Raw genomic sequence first — 16086 nt, 5'->3', positions numbered from 1 at the left:
TTCGGAAAGTTGTGCGTGGTGTTTGACGGAGTCAACCAACGATGCTAGGAATGCAAAATATGTTTTACCTTTGTTACTTCCGTAACATAGGTATTGGAATGGATTTTCACACGTCTTGCGGTCTGTGACCGATAGTCATCCACACAAGCTATCTCACCTGTATAAAACATTCCCAATCGATAGAACTCGGCTTGATCTGGCTCGACAGTTTGGTTGCGACATCTTAGAATCAAATTGAACTTGGCAAATCGACCCGGCAAGATGAAATTTGCTGATGTTTGTAGGTGCTTTTCATCTAGGCTAGCTTTTTTCGAGATGGCTTATCCGATCAATATGGTTGATATGTACGTGCATGTCGTTTAAACCCGTTTTTTTGACGTAGGACTACGTTTTTAATTTGTGAAAACCGAAAATGGAACATGAAACAAAATTATGCAAGATTTTGAACATTAATAACTCAGCTGCCCCTGGATCAAGTTCAATAATTTTATCACCAATCGATCAGAAATATGTTTACGCAATGCTTCCAACTGATGATTTTAAACAAGAAACTATTGAAAAAGTGGTAATGTCAAGCATTATCTTCTTCTTCTTCGTCTTCTTATTCTTCTTCTTCTTCTTCTTCTTCTTCTTCTTCTTCTTCTTCTTCTTCTTCTTCTTCTTCTTCTTCTTCTTCTTCTTCTTCTTCTTCGCATTTCAAGCTTATTGCAAATCGCACATTAGCTTATTGCGTGCTCTCAACTTAGTGTTCTAAAGACACTTCCACAGTTAATAATTGAGAGCTTTCGATGTCTGTACCATTTTTGCATTAGTATAATTGTGTGGCAAGTCCAATCATACTTCTATGCCCAGGGAAGTCGAGAAATTTTCCAACCCGAAAAATTCCTAGACCGGACCGGGAATCGAACCCAGCCACCTCCAGCATGGTCTTGCTTTGTAGCTCCGCCTTTACCGACTGAGCTAAGGGAGGCTTCCAAGCATTATCCAAAGAACAAATAAAAAGTGATAATTTGTTCACTGTTTTCATCAAATAAACGTTGTTCCCAAACCCAGTCGTCATAATCGAGTACCACTTGGTTGCACATCATTCAGCTTTAACCTGAAAAGATATAAAACGACGCTGTTGTCTAGCCTCAACTCATTTTTCTAATCTAAAACAAACCAATCCCACCAAGGTGGTCATTCTTAAAACAGGCCTGATAGGACTAGGAACTGTAATTAATAATAATTAAAATTTCAAAAGAACTAAAGTTAAAAACACGCATCTGTTTCACTTGATAAGTAATGCAGGTAAACCACACAAAGTCAAGAAATAAAGATGATTTAAAGTCAAGTCAAAAAAGCCTCAACTCATTTTCACTTCGGACGCCGTGGTGAGCAGACAGTAGAAGCAGCAAAAGCAGTCGTCTGGCTCGCCGTGGTGGTGTCAAACGTGTCTCCGGTCTGATCTACGAAGTGTGCTGAAGGTGTTCTTGGAAAATGAGATCCGTGATGCTGCCACCTACACTAAACACGCCAACAATGGATGTGTCGTCTACGCTTTGATGCGACAGGCGGTTTCGGAGGTTAAATCATCGCCAACTTTGGCAACAAAACGGCTCTTCTCAGGGCCACCAAGCTTATTACAGTCTCGATTGCAGTGAAGAGTAGGAATAGAATTTATCTGCCTCCATATTCAGCACCACACGCCCCCAACGACCGCACAAAATGCTCTTGTAACCAAGGTTGCAAATACTCATTTCAGCTAAAATAATGTTTTTCGGGATAATAAAACCAAAAGATGGTATGATGACATGTTTAACTTGTAACTTACAAGAAGAGGTTACACAGTATGCGTTTGAAACATAAAACCAGTAAATTTTGCTTTCTATGAGTCACAATGAGCGATTTTCTGATTGCTGAGTGAGTGAGTGAGTGAGTGAGTGAGTGAGTGTGTGAAAAATCGCTGATTGTGACACTCATGAAGTGAAATAAACAGGTTTAATATGTCAAACACATTCTTTGCAACCTCTTCTTGTATCTTACCTATTCAAAATATGATCATAGCATCTAATTATTTTATAATTAAAAAAAAACATTGTTTTAGCTGAAATAAATATTTGCAACCTTGCTTGTAATCAAACTTGAAATCAGGGGTGCAAATGATTTTGATCGATTCTCTTCATTAGGGTTGCTTCCACTCACTTGCTATAAAAACATTATTTTCTGAATTTTGAAATCATTAGATGTTATAATGATATTTTGTACTTGTTGGATACAAGAAGATGTTGAAAGGCAAGTATCTGACACATAACACCTGCCAATTTCACTTCCAGAGTGTTACTTTCAGCGATTTATGATTCGTGAGCGTTCACTCAGAGTGAGCGCTCGTGAGTCGAAAAATCGCTGATTGTGACTATCTGAAAGCAAATTTGACAGGTTTTATGTGTCAAACACTTGCCTTTCAACCTCTTCTTGTATCTATCAAGTACAAAATATCATTATAACATCTAATGATTTCAAAATTCAGAAAATTATTTTTTTATAGCAGGTGAGTGGAAGCAAGCCTGCTTTTCATCAACTTTTAATCGCCACGGCCCGATATTTTCTACACACAGTTCGATGGAAAAAGCAACAATCTAGCATCTAATTCAACGAAGACGCCAGGAAACATTTTTGAAGCCGAGTTATTTACGAAAGAGAGAGTCGATGAGAATCGATCAATATAGATAGGACCTATTGAAAAGTGATGCGAGATTTGTTTTCAGTCGATCTTGTTTTCCGTGCTGAGCACGAATGCTACCGACGCCAGGGAGGCAGCACCCACACCTGGACCCTACCTATCGATCCATCAATTCATGATCCGGGGACCAAAGGCTTTACTTCCTTTCAGAAGGAAGGCGTGATCAGAGATGTTATGCCTCAGAACATGCCGACTGAGATTGAACCCAGGCCTGCTGAGGTGAGAGGTATTCACGCTTACCACTACACCACCGGCGCCGCTAACTTTCCAGGTGTTGACATTGGCAAACTGCGCAAAAGGAAAGGAGCCAGTGTCGCTACTTGATAGCAAACTGCTCATGATGGGAGGAGTCTTTATAGCCAGGGTTGCTTCCACTCACTTGCTATAAAAAAATATTTTTTCGGAATTATGCAATCATTAGATGTTATAATGATATGTTGTACTAGTTAGTAACAAGAAGAGGGTGTAAAATATGTGTTTGACATTGACTCATAAAACCTGTCAATTTCGCTTCAAATTCAAAACAAACATTTTTATCTGTGGTTTTGAACAGTTTTTGACCTGTTTCATACGACCGAAAGGTGTATGCTGGTCACAAATGCCGTGCCAAACTGATTTCCTACGCAATTAATCAATCTTTGATGTGAATTTCACTAATAAACACGAGGAGCATTTCTTATAGCAAAACTTGCCATAACAAAATGGGCGGTTCATTTTAGTAAACAAACTAACACTTCTTCCGACTGTGTCACCTCTCTTACTCGCCTAGGGCTTCAACTCATTTTAGCTTCGGACGCCGTGGTGAGCAGGCAGCAGAAGCAGCAAAAGCAGTCGTCTGGCTCGCCGTGGCGGTGTCAAACGTGTCTCCGGTCTGATCTACGAGAAAACACGAGGTGTGCGGAAGGTGTTCTTGGAAAATGAGATCCGTGATGCTGTCACCTATACTGAACACGCCAAGCGTAAGCGGCCATCGATGCGTAGACGACTTTGAAGCGACAGACGAACTCTGTACAGTCTCGGAAGTTAAATCATCACCAACTTTGGCCGATGTGCGGTATAAGAGGTGAGGAGAAAGGAAACTAGTGGACTCTTTCGTTCTCGCGTCTTCTTACGCAGCAACAGACGTGACGTCACGTCTGCTGTTGCATAAGAACACCGTCAGAATGAAAGAGTCCACTAGTTTCCTTTCTCCTCACCTCTTATACCGCACATCGAACTTTGGCAACAAAACGGCCCTATTCTGGCCCAACAAGCTTATTACAGTAAAAAGTTAGAATAGAATTTATCTGCCTGTTGGTTCTTATTCAGACGCACATGCCCCCAACAACAACACAAAATGCTCTCTAGAGTTGTAATCTTGTTACCAAACTTGGAAGCAGGGGTGCAAGTGATTTTGATCGATTCTCTTCATCAACTTTCTCTTTTTAAAAAAAATATACTACAAAATTGATATGCCTACAAATCAAAAACGGAAAGAGTTAAGATAATAGAAGATCGATCAATTAAAAGAACTAAATTTTCTTCACATTTGTTCCGTGCCCTAGCGGCCTATGTCAAGCTTCCGTTCGTGCCCCTAGGCACAGACCCTTCTTTAAGTCAGGGGAAGGCTATATGTTTAGTTTGGGCGTTATCATCAGAAGAAGAAATCGTACGCAAATCGTGCAATGTACGTATTCCAAGAGAGATTAGTGACGTTTAACGAACGCACACTAGCGGGAGCAACGCCGTGTAAAGTTGTTTATTATTTTCCTTTGGATAACGTAAATCTAGATAGAGCTGGAATTAGGGCGTAACAGCTTTTGTAAACAATGACTTCTCTCGATGATTTCTCGAAAGTCATGGCTGTTCCTGACAAATCGACATAACCAGCGAGTAAGGGAAGACTTACCCTACCCGATGGATATGTTGGTTTGTGTAGGCCTGCCTTGAATTCCTAGAAACTAACGAAAGAAGTCATTGTTCACAAAAGCTGTTGCGCCCTAATTCCAGCTCTATCTAGAAATGCATGAAAGTAGTTTGACTTTGATTTGTTATGTATTTTCCTCGGATATTGACTAGCACGCTCTCACATATCGCACCAATACAACTGGACGTCAAAATCTCTATTGACCTTTTCGATGCGCAATCGTCATTCTCTATCTGATGACATGTATGAATCGACGGTGTATTTTCCCACTAATCTGTTTCCCACTTGTTCGCACTCGTTGGATTTAAATGGTACAGTAGACAGTAAAAAATAAATTTTAATATTACATCCAAGATGCACTTCAGTCATATCGAAAATCTCATGTAATTTTTATGGCCACAAAAATAAACAAATGCAGTAAAAGCAGCGTAATGTCAGTTCATGCACTGTTTTAATGATAATTTTGTCCTTTTTGGCAAGTAATATTACACCACATATTCGACACGATTGAAGTGTGCTACATTCGTCATACATCCGTTATACATTATTACTGTCTTATATTTAAAGTTAAAGGAACTGGACCGAGTACTTGCGGTTGTCTCGAGGTTAGTTGAGATTTATATTTTTTTTTTGGATGGGAAAAGGGAAAAAGGAGGTTTGAAATGTGGTTTACGATACAAATATTTAATTAATCCTAAAACAGAATATTATTTCTATTCCTCTTGAAAACAAACGTTGAATAAAAACCCACACGTACAAAATACAAACTAAACACAAGGTTAATCAAACTTACAATCTAAGGTTAATATTCTTAAAGTAAACATATATGAGTTTCATAAACTCCAGATCGCGTCTAGCCAAAATATCCCGAACTGGATCATTAGGTTGTCTACCTCGAGCCCGAAGGGAATCATAAAAATGTGATCTGACTCCACGATACTCCGCACAAGACCAAAGGATGTGATCAGCGTCCTGGTAACCTTGTCCACATTCACAGAGATTGCTGTCTCCCAACCCCACACGGAACAAGTGAGCGTTCAGACAATGGTGATTGGACATGAGACGAGACATCACGCGTATGAAGTCTCGACCCAAGTCCAACCCTTTGAACCATGCAAACTTTGACACCTTAGGGATAATTGAATGTAGCCATCGTCCCAAGCTCCCTTCACTCCATTGATGTTGCCAGCTATCGAACGACTGCTGACGATAAATAGAGAAAAATTCACTATAGGCGATTTGTCGATCATAAATGTCGCCTTCCATAGTGCCCACCTTCGCAAGTGAATCCGCCTTCTTATTGCCCAAAATTGAGCAATGCGAAGGGACCCACGCGAAGGTGATGATGAAAGAGCGCACGGATAAAGCACTAAGCAGTTCTCGTATTTTCAAGAGAAAATACGAGAAATGCTTTACCGGCCTGATGGAACGGATAGCCTCGACAGAACACACAGCAAAAAAATATTTTTAATATCACATCAAAGAGGATGCACTTCAATCGTGTCGAAAATATGGTGTAATATTACTCGCCAAAAAGGGGAAAATTATCATTAATCATGCATGTGCTGACATTACGTTACTTTTACTGCATTTGTTTATTTGTGTGGCCATAAAAATTACATGAGATTTTCGACATGATTGAAGTGCATCCTCTTGGATGTAATATTAAAATTTATTTATTTGCTGTGCAGAGACTGAAATTGATTTTATAAACATTGGCTTTAGCCATTTATTTCTCGTGAATAAGTTCACTCATGCAAAGTAACGACATCATCAGGAAGAAGAATGTTTCTTCAACCAGCTGGCATGGTTAATTTTCAGAAGTGAGCTTTTATTTGCGAGAAATCGACGGTTGAAGTCATTGTGTACAAAAGTAGTTTGACCCTGATACTGAATTGTTACTTCGGTAGTATATTAATCCGAGTTCGATGTAGAACGGTAACAAGCGCATCTTATACCATGTTTAGACGTACTGAGTGGTATCATTGCACTATTTTAATCAAGTAGGGTTAACTACCCCATTTCCGGCCTATTAAGCACAGCCCGCACTTAGTCTTTCTTAATCTAGCACAGTTTAGCACCAAACGGAATGTTATTATTACTGATGGCTTTCAAATTCTTTTACCTTTCCGTACGTACCGTAAGATTTGATAAAGAGAAACCAATCGTTGAGATATTGTCAAAAGTCTAACACTGCTTCTTGACGCCAAACTCGGCCTACGGATTCTAAACTCGGCCTAACGCATTGAAACGCCATTGAAACGCCAATGAATTCATTTCGGCCTATCGGATGAAGATAAAACATGATTCGATCGGAGCGCTTCTTTTGTTTTTGTGAATTATGGGTGCAAACGTTCATATCACGCGTTCTCATTGACTTCGTTCGGTAGCTTATTAACTAAAGTATCGTACCAAACACAGAATTGACTTGTTAACTCTGAAATCATGGATTTATTTGAAGTTTTCTGCTCGATAGGCCCAAAATGGGTGATTAGGCCGAAGTAGTTCTCTACCCTACGTCAATTTTCTATCAACGCTATTGCTGTAAAATGGAACCTTACACTTTTTGTAGAGGATATCAGGACATGCCACCTTCTCGAAGACATTTGGATTCTTAAGCCCTCCGATTGGTTGAGTCTTAAACCACATATTGCGTTGAGCAAGTAGCGACCAACCAGTCATCACAGTATATCATTTCGATCCCTATTTAGTACCCACTCTTACTCGGGTCTCCAGTAACGCTTAACCACCCGAGCTTTCACATTTTGCAGTGTCCACTGGCAAGCTTTGAAAAAAAATCCCCCAACCTATCGATATGTAAGCTCAGCGCTCACACTCTTTCCTTCGTGTCTTCCAAGTTGCGTTGTTGGCCCATTCGTTTGGAGCAAGTTCTCTGCCTCTCTCAACCAGCAGATTAGATGCGTTACGCATTTGTTTCTTCTTCCCTCCCCGTAACGCCCCACGCTCTAACGAAACAAAAACAAAGAAAAATCACCCTCCAATTCCGCTGCCCCAACGTCGTTTCCTCTCTTTACCCAGAAAATTTCCTGCACGTGTAATGTTTACCGACGACTGCCAATCTCTCAGCATGTAGCTCCTCTCTCGCTTCCCGCATACAACCGACACATGCAAACACAGCCGATAGGCCGGCTAATTTTACAAGACCTACTCGCACAAGCTTCTCTCCTCGGGTAGAACGCCATTATTAGGTATAGCATCTTGTCTGTGTCTGTATTTTGCGACCGGCGGCTCCCAACCTATCCCAACCATGCGGTGGTCCCCGCCCCTCCTGCTCCCCAAACAACCGGGTTTGCTTATTACACGAATCATGGTTGTGTGGCATGAGGGAAATATTTGCGCTAACGGTCAACTACATTGACGACCACTTACGGACGCGATGCAAGGTGTGTTTGATTTTATTTTTATTTTGTGTGCCTCTGTGAACTCAGCGCGACCGAGGGAGGAACTCACTGACCACGTTGTCAGCTGTTGTAAGGGCTGCATACTTTTGCAAATTTTCAAGTCGTTCTCGACCCTCCCGCTCTCACGACTGGTTGAGATGTTGCGTACCTACTTAAAGCGGGGTTGCCAGATTTCGTGATTAGATTTTGAATACATCCTGTCTGCGATCGATGGATTTACGGTTACAAATTAATCGTTGCAAACTTTGGGACGTTCTGAGATTATAATAAAATTAAGCACCTTATTGTTGATATTTTAGGGAGAACAAAAATAAGATTATATTTTCTCGAGGTTCTAGCAGATAAAATCTCAATATAATGAATCGAGGCAAAGTTTGACTGGTAAAATACGTCATTTTAAACTGCTCGAATGATGTAATCCATTCCAAGGGCATCTCGAGGTTAGTTTCTAGACTATTCTAAGGAGAATACCTAGTGAGTTTTATGAAGAATTAAGAGGAGAACATCTAAATAAGAAAAATTTCTATGCAATTAGGAGGTAAACTGCATGAGAGGTTCTAAGGAGAATTTAAGAGGATTTTAATTAGAATTGTTGAATGAAGCTCCTGGAAAAATCATAAAATTATCATAGAGAATATTAGGATGAATTCCATAAGTTTTTCCGTCTTCTCTCTAAATAGTGTTCGTCAGTTTCTTGTATCCAGCTTTCTGTAAATATGTTAAGTTCTGCACGGAATTAATTTTCCGGGAATTGTTTCCTAGTCACGTGGTCTGTTTTTAGTGATAATTTGTATTTATCATGCCTATTTTATATGTTTCCCAGCAAATCAAACAAGCTTCACAAGAATTAAAATTCGAATTCAACAATATATGGTGAGATATGATTCTTCTTACGCATTGAGTTCATGTGTCGTATGGCGGATTTTGACCTTCGGAAGGAACTGTAAACTACCGAAGGTGCACCGGATTATGTCCAGATGTGTCTTATGCAGCGAATCCAAACACATAAAGCAACCAACGATACAGACAAAACTGTTGCTACAACTACCATGACAAACTCGCTCTGTAACAAAGCTCGATCGGAGTGGTAGAAGGATAATTCGACAGTGAGCATGCATAAGGGCGAATACGCGATTCTTTTCATCGATTTTCTCTTTGCATTGCTACTGCTAAGCGAAACAATTTTCGAGAATTTGTTCAATGCAGAGTAGTAACAAGATGTATTGGCAAAAGTAACAGCAAACGCACCGAGAAACGTTAAATCTAGCGAGTTATTAACAAAAGAGAAAATCGACGAAGAGAATCGATCATCGCGTATACGCCCTTATGCATGCTCACTGTCGTAATGATAAATTGCTTGCCTGATGAGGACATAGCTTGATCCGAATCGAGAAAAGACATAACACAAAAATTCCCACACACGTGTATCATCTTCGGCTTTACTTCGTGAAGCAGCTTACCAACAATTTGCTCGGTTCCTTCTACCACTCCGAGTGAGCAATCTCGCACGGGCTGCTTGTCATGAAAAAGAAGGAAGAAGAATATGTCATTATTGCTTTCCACTTCTGACATACACACTTAGATTTTTTTGCCGAGATGGGCAGTTTTTCACTGAGATACAGCAAAATAAAATGCCGAACTACTCGGTGGCGCCCATCTCGCCAAAAAATGCTAAGTGTGTACTTTTCAGCAGCAAATCACCAGAAATCGGTCAATTGGTCATCTACCAGCCAAACTCATTTGAACAATACCGAACTACTTTTCACGACACAATCACACGGAATTTGTATTGCTTCCACTCAACCTAATTACCTTAAAATTTGTAAATCGAATTTCACTGGTTGAGGTACTACGATCGAATTCTCCCGGAACTCCAACCCGATGACAAAACCGAACGTCTTAGCTTGGGATCCTCCTTCTTGGCATAATCCATTCCGACGTCGCAAACCTCTGAGAGCTTCTTACCCGGTATCATCACCTTCACCAGTTCCTCTTACAGATTGAGTAGAACGGTGTAGTGTTTCTGAATCGTTTCCGTCGGATTGACCAGCAACGTTTGGACGACATTGGAGTAGTATGGTATGTATGCGCATCCAGAGCACAGATGATCGATTCGAAGAGTAGATAGCTCTTGTCGCTAAATGCACTGAACTTCAAGCTGTAATTGCCACCCGACTGGATAATCACCGGGTAGCACATGTCTAACTAGTTGGTTTCCACATCGAAGACGTACCTTTTATCCGTGAGAGCCTGCTCGACACCCTCCAACAGTTTGGCATGTTTTAATTTCTCATCAGCATCGATAATTTCCATGATGTGATCCTTGAGGTACTTATTGAATACGTCTACCGTCACCAGGAAGGCCTCCTTGAAGCACATGATGTACCCGATTGGGACGCTGATGTCCACCGTGTCGAAGCTCATGACGAAGGCTCGCTGCTTTTCACAGAAATTGTCCTTGGAACCCGGGAAGTTGTTCTTAGAGAAGACGCCCAACGTTTTGCCATCCTTGGATCCCTCAATCGCCTCCAGCAGCTTTTCAAAATTGGCCTTGTCTTTGTCGTTCTTATCCCGAACCAATAGCTTCACCGACGGAATGCCCTCCTCAACGTCCTTCTCGATCTGCTTCAAGAAGTCGATCTTCTTCTTGCTGGTCAGGAAAAAGATGGACTTTTCGCACAGCATCGTAATCGTATAGTGCGAGGTGGATTTGCTGTAGATGGTTTCCTCGTCCACGCCGGGCGCCATCAGAATGCAATCCACCTTCTGCAGCGAGTTATCATGGGAAAACTATGGTTCCTTTCAGTTGGCGTAGAGGCGTTTTATTCGTCGGTAGAAGGTATCCTTAACAATATTCGATGTTTTAGGGGCCGTTTAACTATCGCATCCACCGGTTCTCCATGTGGGGACACATCCGGTTGCTCTCCGGCTTATTTTATTTGTTGTGTCCTGTTGGACGACTGAGACCGCTCACGGACCATCTCACTGGCATTTCCCCGTGGTTGTCGCTAGACCGATGTTATCCTTGCGATTGCAAACCAAAACATTCAAGCTGTCAGAGATACCGGGTTGCCAAATATACCATAATTAGATCTACCCCTTGCCAATAGGACATTTGGATTCATTCTAAAAATTGCTGTTTACGGCCACTCCCAAGTAACAATTTAGGTTTTATGAGGGTTCTGTAGACCATAATTTAGACTTATACAATGCTATTAAATCTCGATAAAGCTTGCAATTTTGCCTGGGCTGGTACGATACATTGCTCCGTAGTTGGGTGTCCAAGCAACTTGGATTGACAGAACGAAATCCGTGCAAAAGAAATTTGTACAAGGTTTGGACACATCGCCATCTTTTTATGGGCAGTATAAAAAGGGGGGAAACATATCAATCGCGATTAATCATCGATCGAGTTTCCATGTGCTGCAATAACGGCCTCCACACGCTTCCAGAATGCACGGCAGGTTGTAATAATGTAGTCTGGATCCATTTCTCTCTAGGTACGGGTCAATGTTTGTCTGAGGCTTGCTGTACTCGGGTGGCGTTTATAACAGGAGTTGGCCTTCATAACGCGCCATATTGAGTAATCCAGCGGATTAAGATCGGAGCTGGATGGCGGCCACACATCCTTCGCCCAGAACGGAAGATGTTCCTGCAACCACTTCTGAGTGCGGTTCGAGGTGTGGCACGGAGCCCCATCTTGTTGAAATACAACATTTGGCTTCGGACCGTACTGTTCTTTGATCTACGGAAGAACATACTTACTAAAAAATCACGATGTAGATCTCCGTGTTGACCTTGTCGCCTTCTGGAATGAACCCTGGGTCCATTTGTTTGCCTTCGGAAGCCAACAATCCAAACACCATAACGCTAGCAGGATGCTTGGTCAGATACACGTTCTTGTGCTCGTCGGCCACGTCTTTTACCGGAAGAGAACTAATATACCGGTCGGTTCTGGAATTTGATGCGGGATCGACGGTAAGCATGTTCTCGTCGGTGAACAGGATTACAGATTTTCTTACATCGTTCAACTCGTAACTCGCGGATGCGGTTGGTAAAGTCACTGATCCCGTGTTCCTTTGTCATTTTCCTTATTGAACGCACTGGATTCAACCAAATCTTCCTTTTGATAGCAACGATAACCCTCGGAACCCGAGCTGACCTCGGACGACCTGTGGCCACCTTCGCGGATAGTTGTCCTTTCTTTTCTCGGTCTAAAACGCTTTTGACGGTCCACCGGGACACTCCCACGACACGGCGACATTTGCGCGTGGGACAAATCACGAATACGCTGCCACTTCGTCATGAGGTCGTATGAATAAAAGCGTTTACTTTACTTTTCCCGTAAGAAAAGCACGGGAAAGTAAAGTAAACTCTTTTTATTCATACGGCCCATGGTGCAACTGTCAAACTAAGTAAATCATTTTCTTTTATACACAGCCTACTACGGCATGAGCTTACGGCATGAGCTATAGGCTACGTGCATGCATGCAGAAAACCAAGGCATTGTATGCACAGGTGAAACAGGAACCTTATTTGTACGATGGTGGAAACATTATCACGCATACGGTAGGGGTGCCACTTCCCTGAATTTGTACGACTTGCTTTACGTCATCTCCCATATTCAGATGCATTATGGTGTATTCAGATCTAAGTATGCATTAGCGGAGCGGAGCAAAATTTGCATTGGAATTAGAGAGCCAACTAGTACTTCTCTCCCTCTCGTTCCTTCGCAAAATCTCGCCCCGCGAATAAAATATCGCTCAAGACGGAATCCACCTTAAAGGTATGAAGATCAATGCAAACTCCTTGTCATTGATACTCTGGATAATAGACACCACATCGCTCAAATTGTATTCACTGCTATAATTAGGAGTGACCTAGACTCTCCGTACATCCTGCACCAGCTCAAACTGTATGCTCTCAAACGAGTTGTGCGACAATGCAACTACACGGGTCGAGCCAACTACTAGATTCGAGTGGCGAAAATATTATTTTGAGGGGGTTAGAAGTAAAGGGGTGTAAGTGACTTTGATCGATTCTCTTCATCAATTTTCTCTTTCGTTAATAATACAGCTGCAAACACAATCCTTGATTTGTGTGCCATTCTGGATGCTAGATGAGAACCTCCTTTATCAAACTATGTGGGCCAAAATCTGTTTATAAAGCTGTGGCTATCAAAAGAGAATGTCGATGAAGATAATCGTTAAAAGTCACTTATACGCCTTTCCTTCTAATCCCCTCATTTATAAGTGTAATATTTTTATTGATTACACACTCAATCTAGCTCAGTAAAATCTGCAATAGCCGATCACCTTGGCATTTACTTTTGCTGATATCCCTGCAAAATATCTGTTTGTTAGCTGAGATCTCAGCAAAAATTAAATTTGTTATCTGAGTCTCGGCAATTGTTTAACTGAATCTCAACAAAATAAATTGCAAAACTACTCGGTTGTTGGAATCTGGGCAAAACAAAATTAAGCGTGTAAGACATTGATTGTCAGTTGAATTATGATAAACCATATCATACCACACCATACCATTAGCCTATCGAGAGGGACGACTATATCTACGATGCAGAAAAGATTGTGTTTTGCTGCGGCTAGCTGAACGCACGCTGAGCAGATAGAAGGAAGATTTATGTCGATTTTGAAAATTTCCTGCAAAAAGATGAATCACGATGCAAGTAGATGCGAGAAATGAAAGATGCTTTTTCGAAGATTGACTCGCTAGTGTGAGATTTTTTGAGCATCTAGAATTGAGATTTAGATGTGTCGCCCCCCTCGTAGCCTATACACACTTAATTGGTTTGCCGAGATTCCAACAGTCGAGTAGTTTTCAAATTATTTTGCTGCTATCAAATTAGATTTTTGCTGAGATCTTACTTAACAATCAGCAATTTTGCAAAGATATCAGCAAAAGTAAATGCCGATGTAATCGGCTGTTGGAGATGTTACCGATCTGGATTGAGCGTGTATATTAGGGAGTCCCGAAATGCATTTTTTTAGAAGTTAACTTGCTCATCCCTAAAATAGATGTTGCAAAAATAAAAACCGGCAAAACTGTTTCATCCACCACTGGTGAGTGTCGACTCTGCCAGATTTAATGTTGGAAAGAAGTACCTTATTGTTGACAAGTTAACCCTCCCAAACAAAACCCCCAAAAAACTGGCAACCCCGTCCCATCGCCACGGCACGTTTGGCATTCTCACGCTCACTCTCCTCGGCCGAATTTCGCGATACACAAACAGAATAATGTCTTGAAGGGATCGCATTTCGCGAATGGAATTTGTAGCAGGCAAGAAATTGAGTTACCTACCGACCATCTCACCGTCTACTGAACTGGCACACATTGACAACAGCCTGGGACGAACGGGTGTCTGTCTGATGGCAGCGGGTGGTGGAGACCATTCCTTGGAAGGGTTGACCACGCGGAGGGTAGATGGAGCCCTCTGGGCGCGGTGGGTGGGTGGAATTGGGACGACACAAGACAATCGACTTATTTCGAGTGGTTTGCGCTAATATGTGTGCGAGAGATTCGGTGTAGCGCTCGGGTAACAGGTAGGGAAATCACGTGGCGGGCAGAACTGCTGCGAAGGGCTCACCACCGTCGTTGTGGGGATAACGGGCAGACACGTGGTGAGGTGAGCACACTCATCGGCTCGACGACGACGGTGGACTCGACGCGTGTGTGTGCTTACTTTACCGAGTCTACAGGAGAGAAGCACCGACCGACCGACCGATCTAAACTCATCGGCCTGTTACGGTTGTGTGCTAAGTAAATTTAGGGGTCGGCTAACTTGATGTGATGGCAATTTTTTTTGCGAGAGGAGTAGCTAGCCGTGTGTGCCTGCTAGAAGCGGAGATTAGCGAGTTTCTACGGGTTCCTAGGGCTCCTCTTGCTATGGTCACCAAGCTGGCCAACGGTGACGACCTCGTAGTGTAACCGCTGTTCGGTAACCAACGGAGATTGCAAGTGTTTTCGGATATTCCCTGGAATTGATTCAGAGTGGTGCGTGAAAATTTTCAGTGCAGTGACCGAATCGGGTTCTACATTTGCTCATTACATCGCGACCAGCAGCAGCTGAAGAGATTTACGAAAACGGCGAATTTAGCAACGATCAAAATCGGGTGTGAATGGCGAATCGGGCAGCTAGCAATCGAAATGTAAGTTCCGTTTTGGGCAGATTTTTGTTTTTGGTAAATGGCATGGGAGTGAACATGGTCCAGCAAATGACGTATTAAGTGAATAATTAATGCCACCATCGGCACAGGACAAATTTTAGTTGGGTCCTTTCGGTGGAGAGAGAGAGAGACGGAGAGGACACGGAGCAGGAAAAGTTCTACTTTTCATCTGTCATGTTATGATTCCTCTTCCTCTTGTTTACTCTTGCTACCTCACCCCCCCCCCCCCCCGCCCCTTCTTTCCCATACTCTGACCGAAAACCGAACGAGGCCGAGAGTGTGTTGGTTGGTTGGTTGGTTGGGACTGGATTAGGTGTGTGGGTATTTGTTCGCGACGAGAAGTTACAGTTTAGGCTCACAGCTGGAACGGTTGGATGTGGGGAGTGACGTTACTTGGTGGTATTTCCTTTTCTTCTACTGGGCCCCATAATCAAATCGAAGAAATGTGCGTAGCTTTGTTTACACGTGTGGCAAAATTGTATAATCTCAACACACTGGCTGCCCTGTTTGTGCGAATCGGAAGGGTAGCAGAGCTGATTGTGGCTGAACTTATAGTGGTATAGTGGTACATTATGACCATATAGGCACTTTTTCACTAATTGGTGTTATCTTATTAGACCGGCCATGTGTGGCAGCCGCGACAAATGTTTGTTCAGAATTGCTTGTCGGTGCCGATTTGTCTAGAAGATATTGATCGGAAATTAATCCGAGGATAATCCGTAAGAAGACTAGGCATATCGATATTAGGATCGTTCAAATATTGAATATAGTTATCGCACCTTGTTTGTTTTACTGGGTAAAATAATCATTGTCACCAAACATTTAGCCAAATTGGAAATATGTAGGATTGTA

At 42.1% G+C, this 16086-nt stretch overlaps 1 protein-coding gene across 6 annotated transcripts in view; it reads left to right on the top strand.

Annotated features, from left to right (window-relative positions):
- Positions 1-16086, top strand: part of LOC135700496 (sex determination protein fruitless-like) — a 790809-nt gene that overhangs the window by 383968 nt on the left and 390755 nt on the right. Inside the window, exon 1 of one of the 6 annotated variants that reach the window (XM_065221033.1) lies at positions 14808-15216. The exons of the other annotated variants lie outside the window; for them this stretch is intronic. Coding sequence (XP_065077105.1) covers positions 15215-15216 — 2 coding nt within the window. The 5' untranslated portion in view covers positions 14808-15214. Of the gene's footprint in view, positions 1-14807; positions 15217-16086 lie in introns of those variants that run through there. 6 annotated transcript variants of the gene reach the window in all.

Source organism: Ochlerotatus camptorhynchus, unplaced genomic scaffold (genome assembly GCF_037179485.1).
Source record: "Ochlerotatus camptorhynchus isolate MF236.1 unplaced genomic scaffold, CSIRO-AGI_Acam_v1.1 ptg000137l, whole genome shotgun sequence".
Taxonomy (NCBI): Eukaryota; Metazoa; Arthropoda; class Insecta; order Diptera; family Culicidae; genus Ochlerotatus; species Ochlerotatus camptorhynchus.
The sequence above is the reverse complement of the archived record's forward strand: the minus strand, read 5'-3'. Positions and strand labels throughout refer to the sequence as shown.